Raw genomic sequence first — 26,007 nt, 5'->3', positions numbered from 1 at the left:
ACTACTGACACTCCGATGTACTTGCAAAAAAGGAACTTTAACACAAATCCCCAAGGACTCAACACTACAAAATGTGTTTCTGCTCGAAAAGTAAGTGCGGATCAAAGCAGTCATGAGGTCGTACAGGACATATCCTACTATGACACCTCGTCTAATTCTTGGTAAGTTAACAAAAGAAAATTGTATGACATTACAATGTGTTTTTCTTCAAATGAGGAAAATCGTGCTGAAACAACATGTCACATTCCATGTGGTTTGGCTCATCTCACAAGGCTGGAGTAGTGGCAAGTTAACGTTCTCGTCGACATACGAAAGTCAGTTAAACCTGATTCAACTTTTTCCCATCGTATGTGTTACCCATTGTATGTGTTCATCAGAGTCTGTAGCGAAGCCGGTGCGAGCCTTTTTTCTTATGAAAAAATCATACTGTTTCGAAGCACTAGGTCGCTGCCATGGAATAAACCATGCTTCAGTATTGTCTGCCTCTTCGCCTGGGGAATCCCGCAAACACGGTACATCTATTTAAAACGGGGACATTGTGAGAATATTACGTGCTTAAAAATACGCTTAATGTTGACTTATACGTACAAGTGAGGTACAAGCGCGCGCCAAGGCCTGGCCAATAGCGCGCGCAAAGGCCTGGCCATGCTGGGAGGAGGGTGCTCATACTTTTTAACGCGATAGCGTTTAAGGCCCCGTGTCGCCGAAAATCTGCCGTCAGCAACCGGCGTGTGATCGCGGGTGGCAGAGATAATGTTCCAACCATATCGACCGCGCAGGCGCTCCACGTAAAGTCCTTATATAAGAAAAGTGCCGCCATCTACTCTTTCCTCCGCCGCCTCCTCTCCTAAAGCGCTTGCTTTTTTCTTAAATTTTGCTTGCGAAAGCCAAGTCGACGGTGGCGCACCTAGAAAGTCCACGTTGAAGCTCTCAGGCCGGGAGGGCGCCGCCACCGCCGCCGGCGACGGCGGCTGCGCAGAGGACTTTCAACATGGCTCTGAGGAGGAAAAAAAGAAAATATAAAGAAGTGAAAAGCGTGTGCTATCATCGTCCAATCGCAGATACAGGAGAGAGAGAAGCGGCGTTTATCAAAGGATGGCGGTACTTTTCTTATATAGGGACTTTAGCTCCACGTGGTGCAAGGTTTTGGTGAAGAAAAATTGAATTCCTCTCAGTGAAACCCGTCTGAAAAATGGTAAAGTACGACTTCACCATTCGGCGTTGGATTCGCCGTCGGATTGTTTACCAATCGGCGTCGGATTGTAATTTGAATGTACGAGAAAACGTAATTCTGCTACGAGGAAACTCAAACACAAACCCCTTTTCCAGCCTTCCAACCAGACCTGCGCGCGTCGGGGCAATAGTAAACAATTAATGAAATAATAAAAAAATGTCACAGTTTCGCCCTAAGGGCGAAGCAATGAATACGATAGCAACACAGCAATGTGACACGAAGTAAGGTGAGCGGCTTTGGTAGCAATATGAATTGTAGTAAACATGAGCTGATTAAGTAAACAGGTGTGCTGCGGCGTAAGTAGACCGACATAAAGAGAGACTCGATGACCACGAGAAGGCGCGTGTGAAACGGTGGTGTTGATGAGAAGCGCTTCCCGTGGGCAGCGCGTGCGAAGGGACACACCTGTAGCGCTGCACTGCCGATCCGGGCAGCATTGTATGTGTAGCGTGCGTTGGAAAATGTGGCCTGACTATTACTAACTGAATGAACAAGCGTGGTGTGGGCGCACACAAGCAAACATAAATAGATCACACTGAATGACCGCAGACAACGACTGTCAAAACGCTGGCAGCAAGCGCATATACGTCGCAGCGGTCGAAGGTACGTGCGGTCTATCGCTTCAACGGAAACGGAGCGGCGAATGCACAGCGCATAGAAAAGGTCAGAGCCGTGCGGAGATAAGAGACAGTGCAGCCGGCGAGCGACGAGCGCGCCAGGTTGCAAGATAGGCCTTTGGTGCCGGAGCGCAGCGTCGCCCCGCCTCCCTCCCTCCCTCCCATAGCCCCACGCGCGACGGTCGCGTTAGCTTTCCGCCGTGCGTTCGCTCTCCGTGATAGCGCGCGTCCCCCGCACGCTACCGCTCGGGCATACGGCGCGCGGCGAGAGAGAGAGAGAGAAAGCACTTTATTTGCACCCGTCAGAGAGTATGGGTGATCGAGGTGAGACTCAGCTCCCCCTTTCACCGTCTACCTCCCCCCTAGACGTCGGCCGGAATCAGTTGGCTTCCGGCGGCGGCCTGGGCTTGACAGATGGCTTGTTTTTGGGCATGTTCTTCCGGGCTATGAAGGAAGGATTCCCATGACTCTTTGTTCCCATGTAGACCGTTTAGCGCTGGGCAAGCCCAGAGCATGTGATTTAGGGTCGCTATGCCTTCACATTTTTTGCATTTCGAAGAGTGCACCTCAGGATGCCATTTGTGTAGGATATACGGGTTTGGGAATGATGTTATCTATACGGAACCTCACGGCGACGGCGACGGCAGAAATCCAGTTTAAGTGTCCATATAATTGCTATCGCAATAAAAGGGGCCAGTGCCTTCACATATTATTATAAGACCACTTATGTTGCGTTTGAAAAAACGTCTTTCCACCAATACATTTCAGTTAATAAGTGAAGTCGACTTTAAGGGGATTGGTTAAAGCTTGGTCTTTGTAAGCTGGCTCTCCCACGTTTAGTTTTGCAGTGAATGAAGCCTACTTGCCGTATGCGAACGATGTGACGCGAACGGGTCCCGATAACGCTATCGCGTTCTACTCAGGCGAAGCTTAAGCGTCCTCCAATTTTCAACTGCTCTTTGAAGTTTCGTTCTTTATTTTACAGTATATAGTTAATATAGAGTTCGCTATCATTACATAGTGCTTGGTTACTTAGTTGTATGACGCCGTTTCTTGCCTAAATTTTTTTGGGTGCAGTACAATTATATCCTGACGTACCAATTTAGTTCCCTTGCGTTTTTTACAGTGACGCTGTATACCTCTCTTTGGTCACAATATTTCGTGGCGTAAATATAAAACTCCAACCCTGTACCAGCTGTGCTATAGCTTCGCCGAGCTGGGGGAGAGAAAGCTGAGAGGGAGTGAAAGCAGAGTATACAATTTTCACCGCGGAGCATAGCAGATGCGAGCTGGAGAGAAGGAGTGAAGGCATCTGGTAGTGGGACGCGTAGAGCTGCTGCCGACGCCGATCGCGTTTCCCCTCGTTCGCGCCCAACGCATCTGGTGCTGTGACTGCAGCCGATGCCTCTGGCGGCGGCTCGGCAGGTTTCGACCAGACAACTGGACACTAGTTGCTTCCGAAAGACGAAAGCGAGAGCTCGGGGAGCTAAAAGCAAGCGTCGCAGAAGAGAACATCCCGAGTTTACATTGAGGCAAGCCGAGAGTTCGCGTAGGCGAAGAAATGAAGATCCGGAAGCTTGTCAACGTGGCTCGTTGAATTCATCGCGATACTACGCAGAACATCGCGAAAAAATCCTGAGCGCCAGGAAACTAAGTGTCTGGTTTGCCACTACTTTACTAGGTTTTCCGCAGCTCCGCTGGCCTCTGGTGTTTGCGGTAGCAGAGCAGAGCCACGCGTAATTTTTACAGCGGGGATGTATACCTCTCGTTGGTCGGAAAATTTCGCGGCGTAAACACAAAACGCCAGGTTAACAAATGAAGGCAAACGGCATATCTTTCTTTGAGGTCAGCATATATATATTGTCGCAAAAAGACAATTGAAGATGTACCCGGCGTCGGGGAGACAGAGAGCAGTACAAGATGGCGTGCAAAATCTCTAGTCGGCGTCCTCAGCCTCTACTTCTTTCTGGGGTTTTACGTGCCAAAACCAGTTCTGATTATGAGGCACGCCGTAGTGGAGGGCTCCGGATTAATTTTGACCACCTGTGGTTCTTTAAAGTGCACTACAGCGCAAGCACACAGGAGTTTTTGCATTTCGCCTCCATCGAAATGCGGCCGCCGGGGCCGGGATTCGATCCCGCGACCTTGTGCTCAGCAGCGCAACGCCTTAGCTGCCTGAGCCACCCCGACGGGTCCCTCAGCCTCCATTTCTTCAGCGCCCGCCTCTTGCCGAGCGCTTCATTCTCAGCGCTGACTCGTGACACCTAGCAGCATTATGACCCCCGCCAAATGAAAAGTATCGACCCGATGCTTGCTAAACTAGAAAGTGGAAGTGTGGAAGTCATATGAGATCTGGTTGGCGCCGCCTTAACGCGCGAAATACGGTTTGAGGCGAAGAACATGGGCTATCTTTGAGTGGTGCTGTCGATGCCGTGGCGACTCGGCACCGTCCTTAATGACCTCATATTTCACTAACGCAGCCTATCACTTTGTAGGGTCCAAAGTATCTATTAGGCAGCTTCTCAGACAACCCCTGGCGATGGATTCGAGTCTACACCCAGACTTCGTCACCTGGCTGGTACTCGACTTGCGGATGTCGAAGGTTGTAGCGTAGTGCGTATGTACTCTGCTGCTTCGTTATATGTATGCGCGCTAGTTGACGAGCTTCCTGTGCATGTTGAGTAAGTTGCTCGCCGTCGGAATTAAGTGATGCGTCGGTATCATGCGGGAGCATAGCGTCTAGCGTGGTCTGGACTTCGCGCCCGTAGACAAGACGGAACGGTGTCAATCGTGTGGTTTCATGAATGGCGGTGTTGTTCGCGAATTTAACGTACGGCAGGACTTGATCCCATGTTTTATGATGGACGTCTACATACATAGACAGCATGTCAGCTATGGTTTTGTTTAGCCGTTCCGTCAGTCTGTTGGTCTGCGGATGATAGGCAGTCGCCTTGGGATGGTGCGTGCAGCTCAGCTTGAATATGTCCGCTATCAGTTGGGCTGTAAAGGCAGTTCCTGCGTCGGTGATGACATGTGATGGCGCACCATGTCTGAGGACTATGTGATCGATAAGGAACTGGGCAACTTCGTAGGCCGTGGCACGTTGTACAGCTTTCGTCACGACGTAGCATGTTAGATAGTCTTAGGCGACTATATAATCCACATTTTTCCGCTGGCTGACAAGGAAAAGGGTCCAAGAAGATCCATGCTGATTTGATAAAACGGCGCGCTAGGTGATGGGATGCGTTCAAGTAACTCCCCGGGCATTAAAGACGGCGATTTCCTGCGTTGACACTAACGGCAGCTTTGCACCTAACGCTTGACCGTGCTAGAAAGTCTGGGCCAGTAGTACGTCTGGCGTACTCTTGCGAGAGTACGTGTAAATGCCAAGTATGCAGACGTGGGCTCATCATGGCAGGCTAGGAGAATGTCATCACGGAGGGTGGAAGGTACGACCAGTAGATACTCTTTGTCGCTGGCCCTCGAGTTTTTCGTGTAGAAGGCACCCTTTAGGAGGCAGAAGGTCGAGAGACTGCGAGAAATGTGTCGTGGGCTTGTAACATTCTTGCCTTCAAGGTGATCGATGAGAGGGCGTATTTCGGCGTTCTCACACTGCTGTATGATCAGGTCAGATGCGGTGAGGGTCCCAAGGAATGTCTTCGTCCATGTACTTCTCGCAAGTTTCGACGGGAGCGCGCGACAACGTGTCCGCATATTCGTGTTTGCGGCCCGATTTGTAGATGATGGTAACCTTGAGCTCATGCAGACGGAGACTCCATCAACGATGTCGCCCGGATGGATCTTGTAAGTTTGCTAACCAACAGAAGGAATAATGGTCTGTCACCACCTTGAAAGGGCAACCATATAGATAACGCCGTAATTTGATGATGGCCAAAACAACTGCTACACGCTCTTTCTCGGAGGTGGAGTAGTTGATTTCGGCGCCGAAAAGGGTGCGACTGACGCAAGCGATCACTCCCTTAACGCCTGCCTGGTATTGAACGAGTACAGAGCCAATATTGATGTAGCGTGCGTCGGTGTGCACCTCGGTGTCAGCGTCCTTGTCAAAGTGAGCGAGGACGAGTGATTCCTGCAGGCGCTGCCGTAACTCGGTAAACGTTGCGTCCTGCTCATCCGTCCAAACGAAGGGTGCCTCTTCGCGCGTGAGGCGTATGAGTGGTTCGGCGATCCGGGAGAAATTAGCGATGAAGAGAGGATAGTACGCACACAGACCGAGAAAGCGGCGTACTGCTCTCTTGTCACGAGGAGTCGGAACAGCAGCAACAGCATATGTTTTGTTTGGGTCAGGCTGGACGCCGTCGGCGTTCAGAACATGCCCGAGAAACTTCAGCTCTTCGTAACCGAAGTGACACTTTTCTAGCTTTAGCGTGAGATTGGTGGAGCGGAGCTCTTCCAGTACCGCCTGTAAACGCTTCAGATGTTCTTCGAAGGTCGCCGCGAACACGACCACGTCATCTAGGTATACTAAACAACTGTGCCACTTCAGGCCCGTTAGAACAGTGTCCATCATTCTCTGGAATGTAGACGGTGCAGAATACAGGTGAATGGAAGCATTTTAAGTTCGTACGTGGGTAGCAAAGGCAGTTCTTTTGCGATCTCGTTCGTCAACTTCAATTTGTCAATCTCCACTGTTCAGATCTGTAGATGAAAAATAACTGGTTGACCGCAGTTGATCTAACGAATCATCAATCCGCGGAAGCGGATAAACGTATTTTTTGTGACGTTATTAAACTTTCTATAGTCGACGCAGAAACAAAGCGTTCCTTCTTTCTTTTTGAGGAGGACCACCGACGATGACCAAGGGCTTTGGGATGGTTGTATGACGTCGTCGTCAAGCATTTTTTTTTTTTCATTTGCGCATTATTCACGTTGCGCTTTTTCATCGATACGCGATAAGGCAGTTGTCGTATGAGACGAGAATCGTCATACGGGATTATTCGGTGTCTCGTGATTGGCGTCTGGCGCACCTTAGAAGAAGATGCGAAGCACTCCTTGAACCGAATTAGCAACTCGCGCAGCGCTTTTTGCTTTTTCCTCTGAAAGGTCTGAATTGATGTTGATATTGCTGAGTCTCTGGACTGTGCTGTCCATTGTCATAGACGCAAAGCATACAGCAACGTCTGCTATGGGCTCAGCGACAGCGATATTTGTGCTAAGAAATAGGTGCCAATGTTCCCGGCTGAAAATCTTCACGAGGAGCGCAGAAACGTCCACCTCGAAGCATAATGAGACTGCGGGCTGCACATACACCATGAGCCAGCTTAAGAGAGGAATTGTCTTCTGCAACAGCTTCTCCGTAACGCAGATCGTCGCACACGACCGCTACCAGGACACTTGCGCGTGGTGGTACAGTTACGCTGTCGGCGTTAACCCGATACGTGTTACGTCGGCAATTGTCGCGGCTGGTCGCTGCTCTTTCTATTGAAAAAGTCACTGTACGCTCCAGGAGGTCTATAATGGCACCATACTCTCGCAGAAAGTCGACGCGCAAGATGAGGTCCCGAGAACAATCGCGGCGTATAAAGCAGCTCGCTGGAAACGTATATACACAAATTTGTACTCTGACCGTGCACATGCCCAACGATATTACGATATGCCCGCCAGCAGTAGGAATTTGTGTTCCAAACCAAGGCGTGATAACCCTTCTAAGTTGTGTCGATAGTTTTCCGCACAAGATTGAGTAGTCGGCACCCATGTCCTATAACGCACTAACGTGGAGGCGGTCGAGCACAACAGGTATGTCTAGCGAGAGTCTGTCTTTGAGTTCGGCTGTTGTTGTCGTTGGATCGTGCGACCATGGTCTAAAGGGCGGTTATCAGCGGCCTTGCCCCCGAATGTCGCTGTTCTTAGTTATTCCGGCGGGGGCTTGGCGATCGTCCCTTCCCTGCTATTGGAGGGTGTCACAGACCCCGGTGAACGAGGCGCAGACGCCGGACCAAATTCCAAAGCCGAATTATCAGCTTCCGAAAATAATCCCACCAAAGCAAGGACAATTAAGAGTGGGCCATCTGGTGCGCCTGCAAACGCCAGTTGCTGTCCAAAAACCGAGTCAGAGCCCAGAGTTGTCAAAACACAACAGAATATATTCTTCACACAAGGTAGTTACACACACACTTGCACACTTTGGCTAGACACAACACAATACAAATTAGATGGGTATTAACCAACACAATAAAATAATTAACGACAAGCACTAAGAGTCCAACACGTAAAGTACAAATAAATAGAAACACTAAGTGTCCAATCGTATTCACCGTGTTGTCAGACGATCTCGGCGTAACTCGGGCAAATGTCGAAGGAAGAACTTCTTCCGGAAATGCAGACGCTCGATGAACCCGTCGACTAGCTTGCCGGGGAATCCCATTCTTCCGCAGACGCTCGGTCTTCACGTTACATAACTTTACCGGTGCGTACTGAACTCTCGAACTCCCTGAATTCCTGAAATTCCACTAAACGATTCTCGCACTTCCACAGGCGTTCTCGAACATTCTTATCGGTGTCGTGATCTCGTAGCATGGCCAAAGCATGGGAAGCTTCTACTCTTTTCTCGTACCTTCGACCGCCGCTGTCGGAGAATTCTCGAGGGGGGGTGATGACTCATCCTGTTGGTGTATGCTCACGCGGTAGTAATGTCTGTCGACTCGCCGGGTGAGAAGGTGTCTCGGCGCGCGCGTGTGCTCTCTCTCTCTCTCCGGTTAACGTCGCTTCGTCGAGTCTCTTCCAGACGTTTCGGCGCCGTTGTTAGCGTTGTTGCTTGAGGCGTATGCGGCGCTATGCGCTCTCCCCCTCTGTTGAAGTTGCCGCGGGGCCGGCGTGTTCTTTCGCTGGCTTGCGTGACACTCGGCGCGCGCTTAGATTACGCGCTCTTTTGTGACAGAAGGCTTCTAGGAGCTCGGAAAGATCGACTGGGAGACAGCAAGCGCGACTGCCGCCGCGGGAACAGTGCAATACTCTCCTGGTTCAAGTATTCTACAATCGCCCTATACCTTTCGACCATATCTGGGCATTGGTGAATCCGCGGCAAAATCTTGCAGTCCGAGGCGGTGGTATGCGCACTCGCGGTATACATGACCGGCCTCTCCACAGTGATAGCACAGAGGCCTTCTCTCCGGGGTAGCGTAGACGTCAGATTTGCTTTGGAGCGGGCACCAATCCTCCATACGTTGGATCGGTTGCACTGATGGGAGCGGCGGGATGTATGACGCGGCGTAAGACGTGGCGGGGACGAAATGGGTCTGAGCGGGGACAGGGACTCGCCCCAAAGCTTCCGCATACGACGGTCGCTGCAACTGTGCTGTCATATGGATGCACGATGGCGTCTACGTGAGGACGATGGCATGACAGCGATGCTATTATCAATATTGAATGTCAACCACACGATTACGAGAGAATGACGAACGAGGAATGACGTCGATGGATCGACTGAAGTAGTACGACGACAGCATGATGACAATAGGTGAAGTGATGACGATGGTGAAACGATAGCGTATGACGCGAAAGCATAACGAGAGGTGGCGTCGTACTTACAGTGATGACAATGGAAGGACCGCGATGGCATCCTTATGTCGGTATGACAACTAATTCACGACCACTACTGTATGACGACGATGCAGTGACGACACGAGCATGACGACAACGGAATGGCGACGAGTGTGTGAAGACAAAGGCGCGAAGGCGACTGTATTAACGAAACTTGTATGACAACGAAGGTGTGACGATAGTCGGATGACAAAGTAGCAGTGACGATATTGGCATGATGACGACAGCTTTACGACGAAGGTCTGACAATGTAGGCATGACAGTGATTGTCTGCAGAAGGCAACGAGACAAAGGCGGCATAATCACGATTGAATGAAGACAATATGATTTCAATGCAATGACAAAGAAAGACTGATGTCGATGGAACGCTGAAGGCTGTATATCGACAATGGAATGATGTTACTGAAGCGATGACAATGATAAAACGACAGCGTGACGACCACGGCATGACGAGAGTCCAATGACAAAGCTGAAATGACGACGACGCAACGACCACGACGGCATCACGACAATGAGCCCTCAGCCAGTGACACAAGCTTTTAGACAATTTGGGCCACTAGGTCGGCGTAAGAGTCTATATAGAAAGATAGATAGATAGATAGGCAGGCACAAAACAGCTGAAGTAGGCAAAGAATGCTATTCACATTAAAATAGCAAACATTCTTTGTGGTTGTTAATAGCGTCCGACCTTTACGATTGCTTAATGATCCACTAAACAACGCGTCGTAAATAAGACGTCGCCAGGAAAGCCTAATTTCAACAGCGCTTGCTGTCCGTTCGGCTAAAATCACGCCGTTCGCTATGGTTCCACGACAGCGCCAACAACTTCCCCCATCAGTATCCAAGCATGGACATTCTATATTTCGTTTTATTAGATATGTACAGCTGGTGTCTTGTTCGGGTCTTGTTCGGGTCTCGTAGCGCTCCCTTGTTGGACTCGGTGGTGGACGGCTGGTATAGCTGCCGAAAGTAGATGAATATTTATTGCTGTATCATCCTTCCCCCGTCTGTTTGTCTGCCCTTAAATCAAAAGAAGGCACACCGAAGAAAGGTTGCAGCTTTGTCGCCAGCTAAAATCACCTTTCCATAATTACTTGGTATTCACTACCAGAACCCTGTGAAGACAGTCAGAACGATCTGAGATTTCACTGTTACTAAAATCTAACCGAAACACAAGGTCCATGCTAGAAGGCTACAAAAATTACCACAAGCGATCTGCTCCTTTAGTTTCGCGACCAGCATCCCCTCGTCAAACTCTAAATCTCTTAGCATTTATCATAATCATCATGAGCCTATATTTATGTCCACAGCAGGACGAGGGCCTCTCCCTGCGACCTCTAATTACCCCTGTCTTGCGCTAGCTGATTCCAACATGCACCCGCAAACTTCCTAACTTCATCACCAAACCTAGTTTTCTGCCGTCCTCGACTGCGCTTCCATTCTCTTGGTGTCAATTCTGTAACTCTACTGGTCTACCGATTATATATCCTGCGCATTACATGGCCAGCCCAGTTCCATTTTTTCACCTAATGTCAAGTAGAATATCGGCTATCCCAGTTTGCTCTTTGATCCGCACCGCTCTCTTCCTTTCTCTTAACGTTAGGATTAAGATCTTTCGTTCCATCGCGCTTTGTGCGGCCCTTTGCTTGTTCTCGAGCTTCTATATTAACCTTCAAATTTCTGCCCCATATGTTAGCACCGGTCACAGACTCGCAAGAAGCGTATAGGAGCTTCCAGTCGGGCTGGGTGTCCCGGTTGGTGCTTCGGGCGCTCAAAGGCAAGGAACCCCCGAAAGGGGAGGAGATAGAATTAATCTGGGTTCCGGCCCACTCCGCAGTGGAGGGCAATGAGTTTGCCCACCAGCAGGCCCGAGCGCTATCACACCGAGCCGCAGCCGCGGAGAGGGAAGAGGAGGACGCAAAGAGCCAACCACTGGTCACGTACAAAGACACTGTGGAATATCACAGAAACGGGAGACAGAGCTTCCCCGAGCCACACCTCACGTTAACGAGGGAGCAGCAGACTATATATAGGCAGATCCAGACAGAGTCGTTTCCCCACCCCCGATTACTAAACCGCATGTACCCGAGCCAGTACGGGCAAGAATGCCCCGTGTGTCACGAGCCAGGTACACTGCAACACATGATTGCAGAATGTAAATTTAGCCAACAACACCCACCAATCCTCACCAATCCTAACCCCAACATGATCCCCCTACCCATCCAACCCCTTAGTGAGCGATGGAAGATCTTGCTGTCCAGCCCCGCCCTGGAAGACCAGCTTTGGCTCGTAACCAGGGGCCAGGCGGCGAGAGCAGCATATGGATTCCCGTGAAGTGGGAACCACTTCCATCCGGCGAATGCGCTGAAAAGCTCGTGAAATTTAAGTTTTTCATTAATTCATTAGCACCTGTCGAATGAATTGATTGTACACTTTTGTTTTCAGCGACAGTGGTAAGCTCCCAGTCAGGATTTGGTAATCCCTGCCGTATGCACTCCAACCCAATTTTTTTATTCTGTAAATTTATTTCTCATGATAAGGATCCCCTGTGAGCAACTGTCCTAGATTCCTCTACAGATTCTAGAGGCTGACTGCCGATCCTGAATTCTTGTTCCCTTGCCAGGATTTTGAACATGTCTTGGTCTTCTGCATATTATTCTTCAACGCCACTGTTACGCTTTCTTGGTCAAGGTCCTCAATCATTTGCTGTAATTCGCCCCCATTGTTGCTTAATACGACAATGTCATCTGCAAACCGAAGGTTCCTGAGATATTCGCCGTTGATCCTCACTCCTAAGCCTTCTCAGTCTAAGAGCTTGAATACTTCTTCTAAGCATGCAGTAAATAGCATTGGAGAGATTGTGACTCCTTGCCTGACGCCTTTCTTGATACGTAAATTTCTACTTTTCTTGTGGAGAACCAAAGCAGCTGTGGAATCCTTGTAGATATTTGCCAAGGTATTCACGTATGCCTCCTGTAAACTCCTTGATTACGCAATGCCTCTATGACTGCTGGTATCTATACTGAATCAAATGCCTTGGCATTATCTATAAAATCCACATAGAGAGGTTGATTGTGCTCCGCAGATTTCTCGATCGCCTGATTTAAAACACGGATATGATCCATCGTAGAATATCCCTTCCTGAAGCCAGCCTCTTCTCTTGGGTGACTGAAGTCAAGTGTTGCCCTTATTCTATTGGAAATTATCTTGGAGGACAGTTCATACAATACTGAAGCAAGCTAATGGGCCTATAATTCTTCAATTCTTTAACGTCTCCCTTCTCATGAATTAGCATAATGTTGGCGTGTTTGCAGTTCTCCGGTAGACTTCAGGTAATGAGGCATTGCGTATAAAGGGCCGCAAGCTTTTCAAGCATGCCGTATCCTCCGTCTTTGAATAAATCGAGTGTTATTCCATCTTCTCCAGCAGCTTTTGCCCTGGTTATGTCTTGCAAGGCTCTTCTAACTTCACCACTGGTTATAGATGGATCATCTGTATCCTGTTCACTACTTCCAATGAAAGTAGATTGGCTACTCTGGGGATTGTACAGGTCAGTCTAGAATTCTTTCATTGCTTTTACTATGTTGCTAATGATATTGCCCTGCTTATCTTTCAGTGCATACGTCTTGCCTTTTCCTATGCCAAGTTTTCTTCTAACTGATTTCGTGCTGCGCCCATATTTTACTGCTTCCTTAATCTTTTCCACGTTATAATTTCGAATATCCCTTACTTTATTCTTGATCAGTTTTGACAGTTCGGAGAATTCTATAGGGTCTCTCGAGTTTGACAATTTCATGTTTAGCGTTTCTTTATTAGGTCCATTGTTACTTGGGAATGTTTACATACTGGATGCCTTGGTGCCTTACATCAAACTTCAATTGCTGCTTCTGAGATCAACGTTGTTACGGTGCATTCATTACCTCTATGTTGTTTTCGTCTTCCTGTTCTAAAGTTGCATACTTGTTTGTGAGCAGCAGCCGAATTAGGTCTGCTTTTACCCTTACTGCGTCTAGATTGGCCTGTTCCTTCTTGAATAATTTTACTCTTTCTCTCTTCAAATTAAGAGAAATCCTGGACCTCACTACCGATGGTTACTGAACTTTACCCTACCTAACACTTCTACATCCTGCACTATGCTGGGATCGGCAGAGAGTATGAAACCTATTTCATGCCTAGTTTTTCTATTAGAGCTCTTTCAGGTCCACATCCTGTTGCTGCGCTTCCTGAAGAAGGTATTGATTATCCGGAGCCCTTTGCTCTCCGCGAATTCCAACATCTCTCCTCTATTCCAAGAATGGATGCCGTAGTTGCCAATTGCTTGCTCATTAGCCTGCTTTTTCACCACCCTTATATTGAAGTCGCCCATGACTACAGTATACTGAGTTTGCACTGTTCTAATTGCTAATTCAATATCTCCATAAAACTGTTCTATTTCTTCATCATCGTGGCTGGAGATTGGGGCTTAGGCTTGTACTACATTCATTCTCTGCCCCCTATTCCGCTATTCAGAAGACTGCTACCCTCTCATTAATGCTGTAGAAATTACAATGTTGCCCGCTATATCATTATAGACTAGAAACACTACCCCGAATTCCCTTTTACCTGGAAGACCTCTGTAACAGAGGACTTGGCCGTTAGTCAGCACTGTATAAGCCTCACCTTTTCTTCAAACCTCACTAAGGCCAACAATATCCCATTAAATACCTGATAAACTCTCTACCGCGTCGAAGGTCTGACCGCCGCCTTGGTCAGGTGCTCCGCAGCCGCTGTGGACTGAAGGCCATGTGATAATTGTAGGAGTCATGAGCGAGGTAATGGCTGAATACGGCACCAGGGAGCCCAATTCCAGCTCTAGTGAGGGAGTGACGTTGTTGAAGCTTAGTTGGCCTTCCTAATTTGGTTGCACCTACATTAGTAAAGCGCCACTCGCTCTCGGCGATATTTTTTGCTGGTTTCAGGCGCCACTCTATGACTGAAAAAGAAGTGGACTAGAGGAGGATTCGTACTTAGGACCTTCAGATTAGAAGCCAGGTGTTCTACCCCTGCTCCACGCCACCACCGTAGCATTCAGTGGTGTGCAAATCACGGTGACCCCACACCGATCGATGAACAGATCCAAACGAATAAGTTCCGAAAAAGATTTCTTCAACATGGCCGAGTAAGAGCTCCCAAGGAGCTAGAAAGAACAAAAGTGACTCAAGTACAACGAATGCACAATAAACGACACAGTAATGAAACGCGCACAAAGCATCTGATCCTTACGTTTGACTACAGTATTCTTCCTGAGACCCTCGAAAAAGAATATACGAAAACCCGAGTAAGACCGGATATCCCAAACCAACCTAGATATTTCAAATCCCTAAAGTTCGACCAAGTTCGCAAAGGTGCTGAAGCTGATGACATACGCAAACTGTGGTGACCATGAACACGCTTCTGACAAATGTACTGCGGCGCTCCAGTGTCAAAACTGGGGCGGTGGCCACGCAGCATATTATCGAGCCTGCCCTTCGTGAAAAAAAAAGAAAAACACCGCCCAAGCACTCCGTGCAGATGGTTCACCAGCGAAGCTGAAACTTGAGACTGCGGTGTTTAACAGTGGGTTAATCTCGACGCTGTATTGAAGCGTTTCGCAAATATTGATTACATGTTTGTGTTTCTAGTGGAACGCAAATGCCAATGGCGGCCGGATGCTGCTAACCACGACACCGAGCTAACTCGAGATATCTAACGCATGCGACAACGGCGAGTCGAGGAGGCGGCGTTGCGGGCAGAGCAGCGTCAACGTGGCAATGGCGGGAACGTGATCGCCGGGCCAACGCCCGCTTTCTGCGGGAGTTTCTCTAGCAGCACTTTGGATTCGGCTGCGACGAAACGTCCACGTTTAAATCGCGAAGTGGAACGCAAGCATCAATGGCGGGCGAATGCTGCTAACCACGAAGCCGAGCTAACTCGAGATATCGAACGCATGCGACAACGGCGAGCCGAGGAGGAGGCGTTGCGGGCAGAGCAGCGTCAATGTGGCTATGGTGGGAACGCGTTCGCTAAGGACGTCACGAACGGCGCTGCCAATGGCGCGGGCGCTTGGGTGCGACTAAAGTCCCTGGATATTTTTTTTTTTGCTTTCTTGAAGTAGCGACACGCTTAGAAGCACCGCCGTGGAATCTCATTGGTCGGTGCTCATTTCGACGGCCATGTTCTTGCTAACGCTGTTCCCCGCAGTCACTTACATGCTGCTGCGAGCAAACTTGAGGGCAGGCTGAAGACGCATTATGTTTCTGTGCGTGTTTATCTTTTTTCTTTTCCGTGTGCGAATGATTTTCTGCGGTCGTCGCGACCGCAGCTAGAAACACGGCAGGCGTCGTATTGCGCGACCGCAATACAACGCGGCAGGCGTCGCCGTAAATACAAATTTCGCGTTCGGCCTCAGCAGCGCAGAACTAAGCCGCTTTTATTGCGATAGCAATTATATGGACACTCCAAAACAGATTTCTGCCGTCGGCGTCGCCGTCGCCGTCGCCGTGAGGTTCCGTATGACGTCAATGGAGATGAAATCGTCGCCGCGCGCCGCCGAACGCTGTATGTGCGAGTGAAAGCGCGCGAGGGACGCGCGCTTTCACGGGGAGTGAACGCACGGCGGAGAACAAACGCGCGTTCTGTGCCGTGCTCCCTTAAGGGCTGCAGAAGTAGGCGTCTCTTTCCTCCTTTACAATCAACATATATGTAGAGCAAACGCGCCTTCTTCTGACGCACGAAAGGCCGCGGGGGGGGGGGGGGGGGGGCAGGGAAGGGAGGCGACGGTTAGCTGCGGCACCAAGTGCCTATTTATATCAGAGGCTCCGGCAACAGTCACCAACGCCACACGCATTTTGTGCGAACGCGGGCAACACAGTGCTGTGTGTTGCCGGTGCTGCTGCATGTCCAAGTTTGTACAGCGGATAAAACTACTATCCTTACTCCGCATAGCTCTCTACTAAGTTGCTATCGCAATTGATGCTTCGCCTTTCGGGTGAAACTGCGACAACTTTTTTGGTTCGTATTTGGTTGTCTGGCCCCATGCCCGAAGCGTATATTTCACTTGTGTGGTGCATCAGCGGCCGTTGACGGTCGAAGGCTATCTACGCAGATACGCCGCTTCAGGAGGTTAGGAAGAACATGGCGGCCGATGGAGGTAGATGTCGCTACTTAAAAAAGAGCAGAAAATCTAGGGACATTAGGTGCGACGTAGAGAACTACGTAACAGCCGGCGCAGCCCATGGAGCCGTTTAGCAAAACATAGGACGAACGGTTTTCGTTTCGCCTAGCCACATATACAGCTTTCGCTGTAAAAAGGAAAAAAAAGCACTATCAGACTAAAATTAAAATAAAACCATTTTCCCAAGCAGCCTACAAGCGCGTACACTTTCCCCATACCGCAGGGTATGCTGATGCTGTCGCCGACCCTCTCGGCGACAGCAGCCAATGCTGCTTCGCCTTCCGTGAAGGAAGACGAAGGCAAGCCTTCACCTCTCAATGTTTCTTGGCATAGAACCGTTTTGTGACTATTTGACCATTTGAATCGTTTTTGACTAGTTTGGTTGTTTAAACATAAGCAACATAAGGTTGTTGAAAGTTGTTTGTATGCTAGGGGTACCTTGGTACCTTGGCTGACGTACCATTTTTACAGCGCAGCTGTTTTACGCTAGGTTTTGGCGATTTGTGTGCGTAGGCAAAAACGATGGCGACCAACGCAGAGCTCACGACCGGCCGATCCCGCTGATAAAAACGGTGATAAAAGCGCATCGCCGGATATGCCCCAGCTGCGTTTATTCGCGATAAGTGTTAAAACGTATTGCGATAAAAATATCGTAAAAAAAAGTAAAACCGGAATAGACGCTGTTTAGTATAGATGGCGATTTGACGTCACGGGCTTCATAGGCTAACCACGTAGCCTAATCTAAATTTCGTCCCACCCGTGCAATGAGTAGGCCGCATGCGGTGAGGACTGCGAAAGAGCGGCGCGCCTACGAAGAACGCCGTCGTGAACAGAAGCGGGAATGTGGTCGGCGACGAATGGCAGCACGTAACACGAACGAAGATGGTGCCGCAAACGCCAAGCGTATACACCTTTGGTTGGATCACCCGTACCGACTCCATTCCCATTGTAATTGTGGGTGATTTCAACATGGACATGTCTCAGCCAGCCAGAAAGTGGTTCGTGACGTTTCTCTTGGAAAGGTTGGGCATTCTATGTTACACAAACATCAGTTGCCACGACGCGTCACCAGTCGTGTATAGACCTCACATACTGATTCGTTGGTCATCAACCTTCGCAGAGAGGAATGACAGATTTTTTTTTTCTTTTGGCTACCTCTTTGCAGAACATTATATACTTGTTTCAACAAATAAAATGCAGGAGCAAATAGTGACCACTTAGCGATACTTCCCGATTCCTTCAGCTTGATGCATAAGTCTGTGAATGAGATTATACACGAAACAATGTTATCCCATCCACTATTCGAATTTCGAAGCTTTTGACAGGTTATGTTTCATGACCGGGTCACAAAAACCTTTCCTCAAACTTGAGGAATAAGGACTATAAACAGGGATAAGGTGCCTCAGAAAGGCTGGCCAACGTTACGATAGGAGGACCTATCTTCATCAAAGGCGGCCTCGTCATCCTCGGCGGGTTAGTTTTATAGGGTTAGTGGAGTGACGTCCCGTCGATGTCCGCTGTAACTGGCTGTAAAGGTGACCTGCACATTCACCGGCTCTTCAGGGACCCCAAACGCACGCCGACCACGACTCCTCCGAACGCTCACTCGCCTTTCGCTCCCCCAACCCCCTCTGACGGTTTTTTTCATTTTTTATAATTTTTTTTGCCACTTTCTCGCTCTCCCGCTCTTGTCCCCTCGTCTTAGAAACCGCGCCTAGCCAGTCAAGCGCAGGCGCTCATTTTCTTTTCAGTCTCTCCCTTTACAGCCAGCCACAGCGGACATCGACGTGACGTCACTCCACTAACCCTTTAAAACTAACCCGCCGAGGATGACGAGGCCGCCTTTGACGAAGGTAGGTCCTCCTATCGAAACGTTGGCCAGCCTTTCTGAGGCACCTTATCCCTGTTTATAATCCTTATTCATCGTGTGCTACTCCATTGGTCAGCCATCTTTTTTTAATTTTGGGTTTCCTCAAACTTGGAAATTCTTACGTGCCTGTGACAGGGTCAAAATATTAGAAAAGCTCCTCTAACACCAGACGTTGCATTTCTTCAATCAAGACGAAATTTTGAATTCTGATTTTTAATATAAATCGATGTAAATAGTCTTCAGTGGTGGGATTGGTATTTATTACTCAACAGGAAAAAAAATGTCAGTTTCGCCCTAAGGGTGAAGCAATGAATGCGATAGCAACACAGCAATGTCATACGAAGTAAGGTGAGCGGCTTTGGTAGCAATATGAATTGTAGTAAACATGAGCTGATTAAGTAAGCAGGTGTGCTGCGGCGTAAGTAGACCGACAGGAAGAGAGACTCAATGACCACGAGAAGGCGCGTGTGAAACGGTGGTGTTGATGAGAAGCGCTGCCCGTGGGCAGCGCGTGCGAAGGGACACACCTGTAGCGCTGCACTGCCGATCCGGGCAGCATTGCATGTGTAGCGCGCATTGGAAAATGTGGCCCGACTATTACTAAATGTGATGTGAGCGCGCACAAACAAACATGAATAGATCACACTGAATAACTGCAGACAACGACTGTCAAAACGCTGGCAGCAAGCGCATATACGCCGCAACGGGCGAAGCTACGTGCAGTCTATCGCTTCAACGGAAACTGAGCGGCGAATGCACAGCGCAGAAATATCAGAGCCGTGTGGAGATAAGAGACGGTGCGAGCGAGCGACGAGCGCGGTTCTTGGGTTGTTGGCAGAGTAGAAATGTGCCCCCCCCCCCCCCCCCGCTCCCTCCGGCGCTCGCTCCCCGCTTCCTTGCTTGCGCGTGGAAGATTGAGTGCGTTCGCTCTCCGTGACAGCGTGCGTCCACGCACGCTTCCGCTCGGGCATACGGCGCGCGGCGAAGATTTTATCTATACGGAACCTCACGGCGACGGCGACGCCGACGGCAGAAATCCGGTGGAAGTGTCCATATAATTGCTATCGCAATAAAATGAGATAGACGGGGAAACCTGTTTGCTAGTTGTGGATGATGGAGTTGGATGCCAAATTGTAAATTTCGAATAAAGGAGAAGGAGGGCAGGCATTTTTGGAAGGCGATGGTAAGGTGAGGACGAGGTCGTGCGGTTGATGATGATGGAGAAAAACGAAAATGAGGGCATTTGTCCACCTCTGCTCGTTAGGCTTCGCTAAGATTCGGTACGTTTTATATTTCCAGGAAGACGTTCCGAAAGAACTACAACGCTAAGGCATGGGGTACTAAGAGCAATCAGGTGGATTTCTTCGAATCACCTACTTCATGTACGTAAATGTTATTTCACCATTTTTATGAAAATATGTAACAAAGATTGTATTTATATGGACAAACACTGCGTTTCCAAATATGCAGCTGGTCCAACCATGACTTACCTTGTACTGTATGCTGAAGCAGACTGTATGGTGGTAAAGCTGCTCTACCGGAGCACTGGTAAGCATTGGTTTATACTGTAAATTGTTGGGGTAAAGTTGTTTTCTTTTGGCTGCAGATATAACTACTGCAGATATGCATAGTATCAATAATATTTGAGCACGAACCCACACCCTCTATTTCAGTATACCTATATACTCGTTACCATAGCAGCCAGATATAAAACGTTTGACGCTGGCTTTAACGAGTAATTTTCTAGCAAAAAAAAAGCGTGTGCTCTTGCGCTCAGCAGTACCTCCAGTAACTTCAGTACTGGAAGTGTGTGTTAAACTGCAGAAGTATTGTGACCATGGAAAACAAAGTTGTTCGTTGTACGCAGTGTGGACCAGGACGAATGTTAATTAACTTAGCTTTGCAAAGTTGGCAGCTGTGGCAGGTCTTTATGTATTTCGCGACATCTGTCTTCATGCCTTTCAAAGTGAATCTTTGTGTTAGCTTTCTGTATGCTTTAGTGAATCCAGCATGGCCTCCCGAAACCGGACTGTCGTGGTAGAGTCCGCAGTATGGTCGATATTGCTGTTTCGGGCACTTCTAGCTTACCGTATTGCATTTTTAGGTCTTGCGTTCCTTCCCTTAATTAGCTTATATTCACTTCTTCTTGGGTAACTTCTCTTGGTATCATAAGTATAGACAGAGCATCCGCGTCCTGGTGCTTTTTTCCTGGGCGATGCGCTACCTCGAAAGTGTACTGTTGAATTTGACTCACCCATCTTGGAACTCTACATTTTGGCTGAGTGAGTTGCAAAAGGTGAGTCAGAGCTTGGTTATCTGTAAACAATTTGAAGCTTCTTTCTTCCCGATAACTTCTAATATACTTCTAAATAACTTCTAAATTACTGCCATTGCTTTCTTTTTCGTGGTAGCATAGTTTGCTTGGGCCTTGCTAAACGTGTAAGAAAAATATCGTAGCACTTGCAGTTGTTTCGTAACAGGCTTGTCGACATGTTGATAAAGAATGGCTCCAGTATAGAAGAGTATGTCGACAACATACACACTGTAAAATTTGCCAATAAATTCTTTGAGCGCAGAGTTCATCTTTTTCTGGAACCAGGCGCCTGAGCTTTTTCCACCTATATGGCAGCCGGTTATATTCGTAGATTTCCAAAGGTGCAGTAAGCGCAGTGAACATCTTGGTTTCCTCCTTGAGTGGTTCTTGCCAATAGCCTCTACATAGGTCTTTACATAGGTGAGGCATACTGAGAGGTCGAAGGTCTGATAATAACAAAATCCGACATTCCGTGTAGCTCCTGTTTAAGTCGTACTTTTTCATGGCTTAACCCATCGGTTTTAAATGCGAAGCATTTCTTCCCGAACATTTGCTACTTTGACAGTATCTCTCTATCTATCTAGCTGCCTACGACTTTGTGCTCTCATGGTCGTTTCGCTAACATGGTATGTAGCAAAATTGGCATACTATGACAAGAGCATATGACGAACATAAATGGTGTCATGACATGAGTATCATGACATGCGTGTCATGTAGGTCATGAAACAGCCGCCTACGTCATGGTTGTTTCGTTAAGCGGGTAGGTACCAAAATTGGCACAGTATGACAAGAGCATCTGAAGAACATAAGTGATAGGTCATGACATAAATGTCATGACATGCGTGTTATGTAGGTGATGAAATGACACCGCGAAAAGTATTAACACTCAAAAACCACTGAAATTGGTTCGGACGTGGGTACTAAGTGAAGGAAACACTACAGGATCCTAGTATAAGTAATATTCATGACCATGACTGAGCAAAAATGGCAATGACTCAGCGAAAAAACATTAACACTCATAAACCACTGAAATGGGTTCGGACGTCGGTATTATGAGAATGAAACACTAAAGGACGCTGGTAAATGTAATGGTCCTCATCATGACTCAGCAAAAATGAGAATGACTCAGTCAAAAAAATATTAACACTCAAACGCCACTGAAATGGGTTCTGACGTTGGTACTAAGTGAAGGAAACACTAAAGGACGATGGTAGAAGTCATAGTGATGATCATAACTCAGAAAAATGACAATAACTAAGCGAAAAAAGAATAACACTCGGAAACGACTGAAATGGGTTAGGACGTGGCTACTGAGGGAAGGAAACACTAAGGGATCGTGGTAGAAGTCATAGTCATGAGAATGACTCAGCAAAAATGACAATGACTCAGCGAAAAAAGATTAATACTCAAAAACCACTGAAATTCGTTTCGACGTGGGCACTAAGTGAAGGAAACACTAAACGATTGTGGTAGAAGTCAAAGTCGGGACCATGACTCAGCAAAAATGAGAATGACTCACCGAAGCAAGATTAACACTCGAAAACCAATGGAAGGGTTCGGATGCGGTACTAAGTGAAGGAAAAGGCTAAAGGTTGAAGGTCGGAGTGATAGTCATGAGCACGACTAAGGCTTTCGCCTTAAGGTCTCTTATGTGTAGCTAAAGCGACTCCTGAAGACTCATGACATGAATTTCGTGTGATGCGTGTCATGTAGGTTATGAAAGAGCCGCCTACGTCTTGGTACTCTCATGGTCGTTTCGTTATAATGATAGGCTCCCCGCACAGTGCTTCGCATAACATCGATTCCCACAGGGCGTGGGATCTGCCGGCTTTTTTTTTTCCTCACAACACTTTTATCTTGAAGATTGAAAGGCAGTTCGATTGCAGTCATTGCGGCGGGATTGGTACTGACACACGAAAGCTCTGAAAAGTTCAACGAAATCTCGTCGGAACTTGTGACTGTCCTATCTTGCGTCTGAATGAGGTTGGAATGATCGGTGTCGGTAATGTCGTTCCACAGAAAATTCATCTTGAACAGTTTCATGTCAGGCTGGGATAAAAGGAAATCCAACTCCGCTCCTCACATGACAAGGCTCCTCCGATGAGCTCTAGATCTCTGAATTTCACTTTTGCATACAACACATGGTAAAAGCCTTCAATACTGTAATTATGCTAGTCAGCTGCCACTACGGTCCGCCATGTCTTCGTTCTCTGCTTCTTCATCTTTGTCCTCTCCGCTCTCTGTTCATCCAGGATCACTACAAATGGTAATTCTAATTTTGGCAACACGATCGAAGTCTGTCGTTTACAGTGTTTTGAGAACGTAAAACGGTTGTGTAATTTTACGCCCGTGCTGATCGCGCCACGTAAGGGGCTGGGGGGGGGGGGGGAGTGGAGGGCGTATAGTAAGAGGTTATTTGCTACCGCGCCTTTCTGCCCACTTCAACCGCTGCATTGCATTACAAGTGATAGCGGCAAGGTTGATATACCTCGTAGTGAAGCTTCCATAGAAGCCCATACGTTCACAACATGGCGGTTCATCGGCGGTTCATGGGGCTTAGCGCCATCTATGTGAGGAGGGAACACTTCTGGCGGAAGAAAAAATAATGTGACGTTCTCTCCATTAAAGACAGAAGTGACGTCATTTTCTTCTCGAAGGCATGAAATTTGTTTTCGGGGGCCTGCCATTATAGCTGCATATGCAAGTGCCCCACCATTCGACTTGATGGGCGTTTCGAGCTTTCAGCGCGGAAAGCGATGAAGGAAAAGTTCAGCTGTACGGGTGTCGAAATCGCATCCCTGCACAGAACATACTTTCTTTGGAGGCCGACGCACGCTTTGGGCGTAGAGTGCTCGTCCTTTCGTCGGACGCCAAGCCCTCCGGCGAGCGCTGTCGCACGAAAACAACTAAATTAAACAATTATCTGGCGGTAGCAACTTACTGCTTTTGCCCGAACAGGTTAAGAAAAAAAAACTACCTGCGTCACCAAATTTAGATAAACGTCGGCAAGCAAAGCAATACAACACTGTGAGGGGGGCGTACTGTAAAAGGTGAACTTTACGAGCGCGCCTTTCTGCACACTTCAAGAGCTGCATTGCATTGCAAGTGATAGCGGCGTGAACGCCCGCCGCTATCGATGGGCGCTCTTACGGTGGGCGCTGAAAAAAAGCGGTATTTATTGATAATGATCAAGTAAAACCAAATTGTTTCTTCTTTTCTCGCCGTGAGTATTAAAATTGATTAGGAACTTTACTTTCGTTGAATGAATCTGTGTTTCGCTATAATAAAAAAACGCTTTTTTCTTTCCCAATGTTTGTTTCCTTTAAACATAGTCGCGCTTCAATCGCTGCTCCCATAACCACCTTTGCTGATGTCGCTGACAATTCGTTCCGAACCGCTTTTCGCCCGAAGCTTCGCGACCTATTTGGATGAACCACGGTTACGCTTTCAATAGATACATGCATTTGACGAAGTTGGATGTTCAGTCTCGCAGATATTTTAACCATTTATGGAGGAGTATGAACACGTAACATACCAGAAAAAAAAGATTTCTTGTTTATTTCCAGTATGCAGTACGAAGTTTCTGAATAAATGTTTTTGGCCAACACTGAATGACTGGCAGCAAGTGTCATTTGTTGGTTTAAGGCAGGAGCACTGGACGAGCAAGAAATTTGGCACGCGACTCACTGTCTCTTGAAAGCAAGGTCAGAGGAGACATGTCGGTGCAAGGTATCCAGCTGCATTGGTGTCACACATGTGATGTAAATTAAATTAAATGTGCATTTATGGTTCGCATATGATGAGATCTGTCTGTACCAATTGAAAACGAAGTCTTAGGTGGCTTGGTGCGAAGCCCATTTCCAGTTTCCTTGGTCGGGTTTTCTCCTATTGCTGAAAAAAATACTGCCGCAACAATTTTTTTCTTTTTGTTGAATATGCTTATTTTTGATGTGTTTTGCACATTGAGATAGAAAATAAACACTTTTACTTGGTATTTATATGTCTCGTCCTTTAAGGAGTTTAACAGTACCGCGCTAACATCAACAGCAAGGAATATTAACGACGTGTAGCGATGCGAAGCGACGAGATGCGCGATAATATGAATTAGCGCGCACAGCGGATTACTCTTTCCTACGACAATCTTCAGTTACGTTGTTTTCTGCAAGGTTATCTACGCAGTCGCATTATCTCCGACAGCTGATCTGAGCAGTCCTGGTTGCGAACAACCGGTGCAATCGCTGAAAGATATACGACTAAGATATGTCATCTGCAACGCGCTTAACATTTTTCTTTCTTATAACGGAAGCCCGCGCCTGCGCCAGCGACTTCAGATGAAAAACAAACGAAACGAAGTTTGTTAGCACTTGCGGCCTCTTGTAGTTAATGTAGAAGGAGGCTAATATTGACACTTATAATATACATCGATGGGCTTGCGTTGACTGCTATGTTTCATGAAAGAACTGGATGTGCAGACAACTGTCTGCCTTCAATAAGGCCTTCAATATGAATGGCAAACCTGTACTGACTATGCAATGATCAGCCACTTCGTCGGAGCTGCGGGGTGTATAACTCAAACAAGTCAAGGTACCACAGCGGCACCGTTGGGGGAAGTGCAGTGCGCATCGATTTCTCCACGACTAAATTTGTGTCTATTTCCTGGACATCCACAGATACGTTCAAAGAGGAGGATGTCGATCACAACGCCTTGTTACCATTGGTACTGCAACGTACTATATAGTGCGAGCTGCACGGAAGGTTTAATGAAGCAGCGTGCGAAGAACTAATAGTGAAAAACTCAAATACCAAAGAGATAAATCCACATTGGGAATGGCCAGTTGCGATTTGACAAGAGCTGAAAACACAACAAGAATTCCATACCAACCGGACACTTAATTTGGTTAACCTCTCTGTCTTTCACCTCTTGTTTTCCTTTCTTCCCTTCCTTCTGGTTATAGCTAATCTGAAGAAGGTGGATGCTGGATATAGCCATGGAAGCCGGCTGACAGACGCTTCAGTTTTGATTTTGAACAATATGTATTTCGTTTCTTTTTCCAGAGAAGCATCGTGCCTGCGAGTTCTTCGTGAAAGACGCCTACTTCAAGAACACTGAGGCACACCAATGCTGCAACCACATGTATGAAATCTCTTGTGAGCCAGCTGTGCAAATTTTGTATCAACCGGAAGAATGCTCTACCTTGGAACAAAAGAAAAATGGATGAA

General features: G+C 47.7%; 1 protein-coding gene across 1 annotated transcript; it reads left to right on the top strand.

Moving 5' to 3' along the window:
* On the top strand, positions 1–26,007 carry LOC125943629 (uncharacterized). The gene is made up of 4 exons (XM_049663087.1): positions 1–161; positions 19,773–19,855; positions 19,944–20,021; positions 25,843–26,007. Exons 1-4 carry the CDS (start codon positions 16–18, stop codon positions 26,004–26,006), a joined length of 471 nt encoding a protein of 156 aa, XP_049519044.1. The 5' UTR covers positions 1–15; the 3' UTR covers position 26,007.

This window comes from Dermacentor silvarum, chromosome 2 (assembly GCF_013339745.2).
Source record: "Dermacentor silvarum isolate Dsil-2018 chromosome 2, BIME_Dsil_1.4, whole genome shotgun sequence".
In the NCBI taxonomy this organism is placed as follows: domain Eukaryota; kingdom Metazoa; phylum Arthropoda; class Arachnida; order Ixodida; family Ixodidae; genus Dermacentor; species Dermacentor silvarum.
This window is presented reverse-complemented; position numbering and strand designations above follow the sequence as displayed.

What these genes read in the sequence shown, in the direction of transcription:
- LOC125943629 (XM_049663087.1), top strand. Translation starts at nt 16, where the DNA reads ATGTACTTGCAAAAAAGGAACTTTAACACAAATCCCCAAGGACTCAAC. An exon ending in GACACCTCGTCTAATTCTTG is followed by an intron (nt 162 to 19,772) that starts GTAAGTTAACAA and finishes TTATATTTCCAG; the next exon opens with GAAGACGTTCCGAAAGAACT. An exon ending in GCTGCTCTACCGGAGCACTG is followed by an intron (nt 20,022 to 25,842) that starts GTAAGCATTGGT and finishes TTCTTTTTCCAG; the next exon opens with AGAAGCATCGTGCCTGCGAG.